The sequence below is a fragment of the Plodia interpunctella genome, chromosome Z, assembly GCF_027563975.2.
Source record: "Plodia interpunctella isolate USDA-ARS_2022_Savannah chromosome Z, ilPloInte3.2, whole genome shotgun sequence".
NCBI classification, from domain to species: Eukaryota; Metazoa; Arthropoda; class Insecta; order Lepidoptera; family Pyralidae; genus Plodia; species Plodia interpunctella.
In genome coordinates this window covers 9,239,938-9,252,455 of record NC_071324.2, presented here as the reverse complement: position 1 = coordinate 9,252,455, position 12,518 = coordinate 9,239,938, and the positions used below count along the sequence as shown (strand labels likewise).

At 31.4% G+C, this 12,518-nt stretch overlaps 1 protein-coding gene across 6 annotated transcripts in view; it reads left to right on the top strand.

Moving 5' to 3' along the window:
• LOC128683006 (forkhead box protein L2-like) overlaps positions 1 to 12,518 on the top strand; it is a 42,513-nt gene that overhangs the window by 20,532 nt on the left and 9,463 nt on the right. For all 6 annotated transcript variants that reach the window (XM_053768130.2, XM_053768134.2, XM_053768129.2 and 3 more), the window contains exon 4: positions 12,317 to 12,467. In XM_053768130.2, the coding sequence (XP_053624105.1) occupies positions 12,317 to 12,467 (151 nt within the window). The remainder of the gene's footprint in view (positions 1 to 12,316; positions 12,468 to 12,518) is intronic.

The following is a 12,518-nucleotide window of genomic DNA, read 5'->3' as shown; positions in this document are numbered from 1 at the left end:
CATTTTCCATCATGACCCGACCGGGATCGAACACGGGACCACTCGGTTCAAAGGCAAGCACTTTACCGCGCCACCGAGGGCGTCGAATGAAAATATAGTATTTAAAGAGTGGTATTTTAAAATACATCGAACTTTACTGACTTTAATATAACGGTTATTTTACCTGAAATAATATAAAGAAACTAATTATATTCCTCATTCATAATCTTTACCTGATAAGACGACATTTTATAAAGAAACAACAAAAAATGAACCCTGAAAACATAACATTCCTTTTAATTTGGTCAGTCGTGTAAAAATATGTACTAAGTGTAAAAATGCAATAAATATGAATTACCAAACTTTTAAAAATGAGGTGTAATGTTGACGGAAATACGACTTGAGAGGATTCGAGTCTTATTACTTGCTGTTTATGTTTCACATGACAAGAAACTTATTTTTTTATTTAAGTACCTATGCAATAAATAAAGTACTTTATACTTACCGTTTATTCCTATTGTCTCTTACACTCTGTCCCCTATAAAATATAACTTTGTACTTACTGATTACTGATGAACATAGCCACTTTTTGATGGACTAAACTTAATGATAACTACTGAATAGCGAATATAAAATGAGCTTTCATTGAAATCTATAACAGTATCAAGGATAGTTCAATATGATGGAATGATCTAATGTGGATTAGGCTACTTAGGCTAAACTTAATTTTACTTCTCTCTCTTATCTAAGCGTTTTCTCGGTTTCTTCCGTAGCCGTTGAGCATCGGAGCCTAGGCTCCGCTTTCCTACTTTCGTGTCTCCACTTCGCACGTCGTTGGCATACCTATAGATGTCAGACCATTAAGGCAATATGCTAAAATCTACTCATGTGCAAACTTTTCGAAGTCTTCAATATAAAATAAAAATAGAAACATGAGGGACAATGAGAATGGACGCGTTATCTAGTATTCATTACAAAGCATTTTCATGTGAATGTAATCTGATCTTTGGACTATGAATCGTGATTTTATGCGTCATCATTAGCTAGCTTTAGAATACTTTTCATATGATCAACACTATCGTGACAGGCTAATTATAAAGAAGATATACGCGACTAGATCGCGTGTATATTATTGGATTTAATGCCTTGGTATTAAATAGTTGTGATTTGTAATATGAAATATCATGTTCGCAATAGAAAAAGATGTCAAAAATATTGATCGATTAGTGTATTTTGAAGGCGTAAAGTACTAACTTGAATTATTATTCAATAAATATGAAACATTATTAATTTATAAAATCTCGAAATTATATCTCACGTGACTCTCACTCTTGTTTCACTTTGAATTGAATAATTTCAGAATATTCTATCGTTCAATCGGCCAACGTATTATAAATAAATTCTGGGAGAATGTATTTTTTTATGCACACTCACATCTAGTACATCACTAGTAACATATAGTGTGCGTAATAGCACCTAGCACTGTAATTTAGAATTTAGTTTCAGTTTAAAAAATTTAGACACGTTTTACTGTTGGACCAACAGCACATGTAAAAAATGTATTCCTAATGGCACCTACAATTGGAACTCAAAATATTTGGGTACAATTCTTACTTCGAACCATTTTTCATTATCGTTACTATAGATATAAATATATACAATACAGAATGCTTAATCTTAGATTAACTAATTATAATGTATGTTTATAAAAATACAGAATAAAACAAACTCACAACTCTTAAAATACATTAGATTAAACTTGGATTAAAATAAGAAAAAAAAAATACTCAAAAGAAAATAAAGAGAGTGTATGAGTGATCAATGTGTGTATACAAAAGTTTAAGTCCATATATATTAGGCATTGTAGTGTTGAAAGTTCTCAGTTTCAAAGCCGCAGTTCACACTTATAATCAACAATTCATATTAACTTCGTCGTCGGCATGAATGCTCACGTCAGCAACCTTATTCTGAATTCATAAGGCTTGCGGTCCACAGCTGAGTACCACACGTTTATACTAAAGCTAGAAATCCACCGCTATACTATGCGTGGTAGGATCTTGTTTTCCAACTAGTCAAATCCATGGTACTCCTTTACGAAGTACTTACTGAATCCATTGTCAAATCAGATTGTATGACAGTAATACCTGTGACATCACGATTTTAGAGTCAAAAAGCATTCCAGAAGAAAAAAAAGTAAATCGTGTTAATAAAACTTATAAAGTAACGATTAATTGTATTAATTAATTAATAGTGTTTGTTTATTGAAATATCTTCATGACTTTTGTTGCAAGTTGATAATTTAAAAAGTTTTGTTGGTTATTTATTTCTACGTTGTCTGTGCTAGTTATTTCCGTTTCCGCTCTTGTACTTCTCTATTGATTATCTCTGTAAGTCTTTGTTCTGTTTTGCTTAATAATAAAATCTGTCTCAAACTTCTATTATTATGTACTAATTATATTTTATGAAATGTACTGTTTTATTTCTGATCATGGGTTGATCGATTTTCTATTTATAGAGGCAATTGTAAACTCTAAAGAATTCAAAACTAAGTCATAGTTTTGAGTCTTTAGTCTTAAGTTTACAATCAAAGTGATCAAAGTGTCATGAATGTATGTATTGTAAATAAACATATTTTGAAATTGACTTACAAAAAGCTTCTTTGTACTTATATACTGCCATTGTAAATTACCTAAAATATATTACTTAATTCTAGCCGATCGAATATATTAAATTAATTTCAATACATTTGATCGGCTTTAGTAATTGATCTGAGACTTGATCTATCTTTGAGCATCGTGATGTTGGGTGATGTCTATGCCATCAAATTAGTAGGCACTTACTGAATCCATGGTCTATGCATTGTCTTTGATGTCCGTAAAGATGTTTTCTCGATTCTTGTTGCAGACACAATACAAGTACATTGCATAGCGTGAGTAGTGGTGGAGGAGTTCCACATATGAAGTTCACACTCGGCCACATCGTACTAAAAAGATTGCGAACCATAAAGCAGTCCGTATCGAATGAACTACAAATAAGAACGAGTATTTAACCGGTATTAGCACAGTAGGTACTTTTAGCACAGTTTACACTTAAATCGATTAGACATCGAAAGAAATCGATTTGACTTGTGAACGATAATCCATTTACGATGCCTTTATCATTTACACTTTACATCGGCTTCAACACCGTAAAATATAGTTAAGTTGCAATAAAACTTTATGTATTTGCATATTGGGTAGCTTTAACATCTTACACATAACATTTTTGAAATCCAAATATCTTAGATAATATTTGAATGTTATGTAGATGTGGAACACAACATTTCACGAGTAACACAGGACTCACACTCAATAACGAAATGTTCAGCCTATTTTCAAAATAAAGGTATAACCGTATCCACATTAATTGATTGTTACGCTTTGAAGAACCGCGCGATCACTAGGTTTATATACATAGAAATATAACAAGAAATAAAAATATAACAAGAAATAAAAAAATAATTGTAATAAAATAATTTAAAGGCTTGAATTCCAGATTATAAATCAGCAAAAATTTTATTTGTTGGCATAAGATAAGTTGATAGTTCGAACGAATGCCATTGTTAAACTCATAGATAAAATAAATATTATATGTTAAACTAATACCAAAATCATAAAAATCAAACTGACTCTAGTCAGTCAAAAAAAATGCGTCGTGAAAAATTAAAATACCTTGGGCATCCAAAATAGTTTTTTATTTATAGATTAACTTTTATTGAGCTGACTGTACCAAATTCAAGTATTTATTGTGCGTTCGTACAATTATTAACGTTTCGCTGATTTTTTTTATATATCAAGTTACTTTAAGTTTATAAACATATTACTTATCTAAATTACCGATAATTTAATATATAATAATTCAACCTAATTTTTTCGAAACGGCGAAACGTGCTTTCGGTGAAGATTGTTTTATGTGAACTGTATACAATCCGTGTTAGCAATAATACTCGAAAAGACGAAGAAGTAACTCCTATTCGTAAAATATTAACGAAAATCGCGCGGTAAGATTCGTGTTGACATCTGTGTTATCGCGTGTGTATTTAGCGGGCGCTCCGCCCTCGAATGCCGTCAGCAGCGGTCGCGTCCTGTTAACCTCGCCGCTCTTGGACCTGATACTAAATTATAATGCTGTTCTTGAATATTTCTCACACTAATTTGATAAAATCGAATGTGTTCATAGATAATATATATTATATTTTTCGTATAAAATCTTCGTTGTGTCGATCACCTTGCAAAATAAATTTAGAATACAAGTTTACCACCACCAGCGTATTATTAGTGCCCATCATAAGGACTTTGGGCAAGATGGACACTAAAGATATTAAACAATTTAATCACAGTTTAAATCTAAACCATAGCTTTACAGATAACTTACAATATATTAGACTAAACTTACCTAAAAATCAACGACTAATTTGAAATGAATTTTCAAATGATGACATAAAAAAATACTTTCCTAATATCTACGTCTATGTCCGGGCAATAATTCTGATATCGTTAGAGACACGTGAAGAAGATACTCTATTTACTAAGTATATATAATTTTACTCGATTCCTGGCTAAATCACAAAACAATGTGGAATTAAAATTATTTTACGTCAATTTTTCACTCATGAAAAATATATTGAAATATATTTAATTTATGAAAAAAATATTTAAATTCTGAATTTCAGACGGCTTATCCTTCGATACTCATCGCCCTGACAAATTGTAACAAATTACCACAGAAATAATGTCACTGCAAGAAAATCTTTGAACTGAAATATTATGTCAAAATCTTAACTGTAAGCGAAAAGTCTAGAAACATTACACTTTACTTAACGTTACATAAGTTTGTATGGTGTTATCTAACTATAACACGGATCGGTCGTCATCGAGGCGTATTACTTCTGCTACAATGCGTGCGCGCAGCTTACCTAGAACCTTACGTTATTAAACTTTATTGTTTGAGAGAACAATTAGCCTTTGTGAGAGTGGTTATATCGATACTATCAGTAGACGCGTTAAGTAACGCAGGATCGAGTTCGACTATTTGACGTAAAACATAAGTAACCATTAACACTCCTTAATATCTCTTTGTTCGGTTTACGCGAATAGTCTAAAAACTGAGTAGCGTCGCGGCGACGATGACTCCTCATCAGATAACTTATATATATTTACATATAACGCAACTGCAATTATCCTGTCTGTACATACATACATTACTGTCTGTACATAGATACATTAATGAAAATATACATAGGGTCTTCAGAAGCCAACACTTTTTGGATCACTTTGGTCTTTATGTTAGTATCTACACGCATCGCATAAAGTATACGGAATGTAATTTGGCACAGAGATATTTATGAGCTGAAATAGCACAATTATTACTACTGGAAATTTCAAACAAAAACGAAGTTTGTTTGAAAATTTGTAATTTTTAAAGTGAGTCAATAACAATTTTATCTATTCCTCCTACATCTCTATATGTATCTATATGTACATTTATATATACATAAAACTGGAACTAACCTGTATATGTGTATACATATAAAATATTGAACAATAAGTTTTTTACAGATATATATATATATATATATCTGTATATATATATATATATATATATATACATTTTTACATCCAGTTTTAATTGTCATCAGAAAGATCCAAATGCATTCAACACGTACCCTCGTCGGGAGCCGATCATGTGTGCACTGTACCATCAGGTCATGCATGAATATCATAACAATATATTGTCTTCCAAACTAAACGTGTATACAAAATATCAGCTCAATCGGTTGAAGTTATCTGATACAAAATAAGTGACAAAATGTTTACTCGAACATTACATTATGTATGTTCATATTGTTCATATATGTAATGTAACTTGTAAGTAAGATAATAAAAGATTGTAAAATATATTTTTAGAAGCCAAGTGTATATTAATTAAATATATGTGTTATAATGTTTGAATTGATGTATGCCGCCTAAAAATAAATTTTAAGCTCTAGAGCATAAAGTAAAATCTGTAACTATAAATTTCTTTTTTGCTTAATATCTTAAAATAAATTTTCATATAAAAGTGTAATGTTCTAGAACATAAGAGCAAAACCTTCGTGCAATCTTATTTGTCTTGTGGGACTTTGTTGGGACTATAATTTAATAGGCTAAGATAAACGGGGTAACAAGATAACTACGAATATTAGACATATTATTATTAGCTCATTTATAATATTGCAGTCAATTTCCTCGCAAACGAAGTGAAAATAGAGTACCTATGTAACCTCGGCAGTAAAGCGACATTTTCACTCTCGACGTAACTCTCCTTCTCGGATAGTTAAGACTTGACTGTAATTCTTCACTTTACTATGTTCGTGTATAATCTATAGTGGTGCTGTGCTGGAAAATTCAACATGAGATATGGCCTCAATTGGAAATAAATTGTCTAGTGGTCTGGACGTCAAACGTCATTGAATGAAATCGTAAAAACAATACGACAAGTTAGGAGTATTAATGTCACCTGCTGATTGTTTGATATGGGTACATTAATTGCATTAAAAATATGCCGATCCTATATATATATATATATATCTGTTCTCCTAGTAACTAGTAGTAGAATCATTCCAACCCTGAAAGAGAATGGTTCACCTTTTGTTTACTACTATTTCTTTTACTTTATATCTGCGTTTAGGAGCAACTCACATTCATTTATACAATATTATCATCGAGTAACTATAATATTGCATTTAGCATTAACTCCGCTTAATATACTATTACCAATTGTATAAGTTTAAATAAATTAATTAATTAAAAATAATAATTAATCTTTATGAAAACAGAAATAATGTCTTCAACTCGGTAAGATAAGAAGCAATGCTTACGAACCATCCAAACGTACTAATTAAGTAAAAGCTTGTAATGAAGATACTTAAATATTTTCGTAACCAATGGCAACTTCCGTAACCAAGTGTTGGCTAATTTCTTCCCTAGAACTTGTTTGCTAATTGATCCGATAGATTGTATTTCACGTTACCAGCCTTAGGGTGATAGCGTTCGTCCTAAAATATCGTCGTTGCCTTAGTCTTTGTGGACCTTCGTAGCACTTAGAAAATTCTTTATCTATTTTTAAATTTATTTAGAACATATCTATATATAAACAATCTTTCTGTAAAGAGTAGAAAACGTTACATTTTTTGTCATTGCAATACCAAAAAGTATGTCAAGATTGGTTGACAAACACTGAATATTGCCAGCCAAGAGGATAAAGATAAAGCGTCCTCATTTGTTTTCTATTCAAACAATTTTACTATCGCATTTATAATATTAGGTACTTACGTATGAAATTGGCGTTTGGTATAGGAGGAACAAAGAGTCGAATATTTTATAATATAATATTTTTATTTAATCAAGGTAAGAACCATTAGCACCTATTATCTATGCACTTTTGCCATCTCATAGGTAGTTCATTGATCCCTTTACTAAAAAAAACATTCGGACGAGAATCAATAAAATCTTTGAAGGCGGTTTGGACTGCCCATCGGAGTTATTTTTTTTCCCTTGGAAGAAGTTATCCAAATTTCGAAAAAAATGTACGGTGGATGTAAGGACATACATACATTATATTTCATTTCATATGTAAGGACCTAATATTAGTTGGGATATAATATAATTTATACCCATTGTGATCAGAAATTTTGATTAATTTTTTTTAAATGTTCCGAACGACATTGATAAATTCTTTATCAGTGTGATCACTCATCAGTGATCGGGACACTTTGCATGTAAGTGACACACTTTTAATATTAATACCATAGAATTTGTAGGTATTTCGTATTAATACCTACTTCCACTTGTCAGCAGAGTTGACATTTTTCATGTCGCTGCAGTTTCCATGACAATACATTATTATGATAAGCACAGCATACACACAAATGATATATTTGTCACGCGTTTTTCCACTATTTGTCAAGAAAGTCTTATACAATAAAAGTTTGTGGCAAAAATTGCATTTTTGTAAAAAAATTTCACTATTCCAAATCAAAATCAAATCATTTATTCAGAAATTAGGCCTTCACAGGCACTTTTTCACTGAATAGAGTATGAAATTCTAAATTAAATGATATTGACCAAAGCTACAAAATACTAGCATTTCGGAACAACCACTGCTGAGAAGAAATGCCGAAAGAAACTCATTCAAACAGTGTTGGTCCCTATTATGCCAGAAGGGCTTACCATTTTTTCAATATCAATTTATTTATAATGTATTGCTTTCACTACCAGAAATACCTGAATAATTATTAGGTACCAAAAATTGGTTAAAAGTATTATTTTGTGTAGGTACTTTTTACCTATAAAATTTTAAGATCTAATTTCATTCCTGTGTGTGGGAAGTTTTCATTGCTGTTAGATTAAAATTAAACGAATTATCAATATTCGTGAAAAAATGCAACGTTGCTACTGAACCTTATTTTTCAAGAGATTATTTGCATGAATTCTTTGTTTTTGAAGCATAAATACAAAATACTTTGTTATAAAAGAAATATTTAGTTTTAAATCATCTAATACTTTAATATAACAGATATTCTCTTTAACTACAATAATTAAATAACTTTTCACTGTTTGAATTGATCAAGTTTTAAGAACATCGTAACTTTTATTATGTGACTTCTTTAGTAAAAGTATTTGGTATGTTAATGTACATAATATATAGGTATGTAAAATTTTATATGTAGAAACTGTGTAAGCCTGCTTTAAGTCAAATAAAGGAATATACCTATTTATGCAGGGATATGTATACAGCACGACTGAATTTCAGCATCCATTTAATTATTATTTATTATATACACTACATAATAACGTATAATGTATAACAAGCATTATTTTAAAATAAAGTATTGTAGTTATTATTTTAAAGTAACTTCAACAACTTAACTTCTGTAGGCAAAACCAAACTGAGCTATCATATCATACTTTTAGTTATATCAAAAATAATTAGATTTCATTTACATCCTAATCATTTTATCACAGAACTAGCGCCTCGTCCCGGCTTCGCTCGGTTAAAATCATAATAAAAAGTATTCTATACCACTTCTGAAGGTTTCGCGTACCTCTCTCTATCTCCAAATTTCATCAAAATTAGTAGTAGTAGATTTTGAGTTAATTCATTACAAACAAAAATACAAATCTTTCCTTTTTATATAATATTTGTATGAATGAATATTCGATTTAAAAAATAGTTTTGATGGGAGAAACTATAGCAGGAGGAACATCCATAGCTATTAATTAGTGTGTGATAGATAATGACGGTGTCAGATTTTCAAGGCATTGTAAATCTATTTCCTCAACGGCGAATCCCACCGAACACTCACCGGTGAGATATTCAACGACATGGGTAATTCGCACTGCTCCCGAACTAACGTTCCACAATTGTTATTTGTTATTAATTTCACGAACGATACGACGGCTTTTAATGTTTTATAAATATGCATTGTTCTATAAGCGACACAATGCGCACGGCGTTCACAGCCCGGCTCGAATCCGATATGCGACTGGCGGGGCTGCCTGTCTGACGCATTCTTGCTGGATTTATGAAATTATTACACTGCTTTATGCTATTTCGATATTATTTTAAAGATTATTTATCACTTTATAAATATCTTAAACATATATTCCAATCACAAGATGTTTCAAAACAATAAATACAAGTAGAGTAATTTGGTCTTGTATTAAATATATCAATTACTAGATGCGCCTAGAAACTTCGTTTTTGGTTTAAATTGTACCCTATATACTAATCCAAATTATATTCCATCCGTGTTCCAAATGTCATTAGAATTGGCCCAGTAGATTTTGGGTGATTTGATTTGGTTGAACATTCGCATTATAATACTAGCTATGCGCCCTAAAGGATCACCCTCGTGTTTTTATGAAAATTTTAGAGGAGGTTATATTCTTCCCGGTTATATTCTACCGGTACACCAAATTTCATTAAAATATGCGTTATAAAGTAATAAACGTAACAACAAAAATAGAAAATAGCAGGGAGAGAATGATAGTAGCGTAGCTGTAAGCAGACATGAAGTAGGAATACCCCCCTAGATATATACCATCTCTTGTTTGCTAGATTTCATGGACTAAGTAAGTACCCTTGATTCCGGCGAACGAAAATATTATGAGAAAATTTTCTATCTAACTGATGACGTCAGCTAGTGTGTGATTTCTCGAAGTCACACACTAGCTGACGTCAGTTGAGCGTTTTCGAGTTGGATAAAACTGCTTCTCTAGCACTGTTGCCTAAATTATATAATAATGAACTGGTGAGGAACAAATTTACCAAAATACAGTAATTTATTTTCATCTTCTACCAGAATTTAGAACCAAAAAATATAGTAAAAATTTTCTCGCCTTTTTTTACTTTTGCCACTAATTCGATTTTTCCTGTAGGTAAGTACCTAAACGTTTTTTGGTAAGATTGAGAGGACAGTGCCAGGCTTGTTAAAGTTATTTTGAATTATGAAAATATTATGGGCAATAAAAAAAAATATTTTTTTTAAATGAATATAATATTAGTAGTTATACATTTAGGAAAGTTTGTTTTCCATCACTAGAAGGTACTTACAAAAGTTGCCTGTTTTGCCACGATGTCGGTTCTGAGAATTCCATATCTGGAGGCACGTACGAGCTGATTGGCTAAATCGCGCATTACATGACCCGATATAATAAATAGCACATTACACGCGCCTGCTCTCTTTGTAACGCAACTGGGTGCAAGTAAAACAGGAACTTAGAATACTGATTTATGAATACCATAAAATATGTAATATGAAATTTAATTTCCTTAAAAAAAAACATGTGTGTGACAGAGCACGACACACCTCATTGTTGTCTCATCTAAACCTTGTAACTTTAACTATGCAACCTTATATGTAGATCTTCAAGATAGCTTATCCTAGATCTAGATAACGTACTTACGACCTTTTATGTACTACTTCCATCATGTATATAAACCCTGTTTACCAACAATAAAAGATCATTATAATGAGTAGATCAGTATTATTCAGTTATCTATAAACCTACGCCGAGTGTGTTTCACTTAATACATTACGTTAATTAATAAACGTTAAATTACAAACTGTGAATTTAACTGTTAATTTATAGAAGGGTTTTTAAGTATAAAGCTATTTTATTACTAGTAAAATAAAATACTTTTATCATTAAATCGTCTAATCGATAAAACGGACGAATTAGATCGCGTCGATTATTAAAATACCCGTATGCATTCTATTTTTTACCAGCCAAATAGCCAATTAATTTATTTTCTATAACTTTATTTCACTCTTTTTAATGAAGAAGAATGATGAAGATGAATTTTGTGCAACGTAGCTAAAACATTTTTATAATCGTTACATAACCTACCTCGATTTCGTCACAAAGAATTTCAAGGAACCCAAGTCAATTACGTACTGGCTGGTATCAATCGTCTGGAAACACGAGCCGATTGCTCGTATACAAAGAACTGCAAAATTATATCAGAATCAGATGCTCTCCTTACTATTTGCATTGGCAGACAATAAAAACTGGCGAGACTGTGTACTTTTTATCGGTTTTGTAAACTTTGTATAGTTATATAATATGACTATTAGTTGCTCGTACCTTCGTATATTTCTATCCTTAGTAATAACTATATCTATTCAAAATTTCATCAAAATCGGCACAGCGGTTTAACCGTGAAACCATGACAGGCAGACTATAGACTTTCGAATTAATAATTTAGTTTTGACAACTTACATCTAGTCTGTAAGCGAAGTTTTATTACAGAAAACAGATAATACAGTCCACAGTCAGAGTCAATATGATATGAGCGTTTAGTCATATTATCTGAAAAACATAAAATCAATTTAATATACGCAGTTAAAATCATCAATTTTTTGTCAGTACACAAAGTGTTCAAGATATGTTACTACTCATTGTCTCTTATTTATCAGTAAGGGTGTTCAAAATTATCTTGCTCGTTTTACAACAATTGCGATTTCCTAAATTATTACTATAACTCTTACGTATATAGACAGAATGTAGATGTTTATAATGTTAGCTATCTAATCCTGCGAAGTTACTAGCTTAAGAATATATTTTTTAATATTGCCGAGCAAACAAACAAGCATACGGCCATCCGAAGAAGCCTGCAACACCAGCCTAAAGAAGTGCGTTGCTGGCCCGATATTTTTCAAGCTGTTTCTGAAGAACTCCAACTTACCCTGTATACTATAAAAAAAAACATCAAAAAATTGTTTGTGATTATATATTTTTTTCGTTTTTTACAGGTACATCGCCGTATGATAGTCGGATCTGCATCCAGGAAGGTAACGATGCCTCCAACCCTGGCGTGAAAGGCGAGGAGGATTTATCTCGTGTGTACCAAACCCTCAGTCTACCGGCACTCTCCAGGGAGGACAACAATAGTTCTAATAACAGGTCTTTGTTCTATTTCTATTTATCGTAATTCGTCTAACCTAGATTTACACT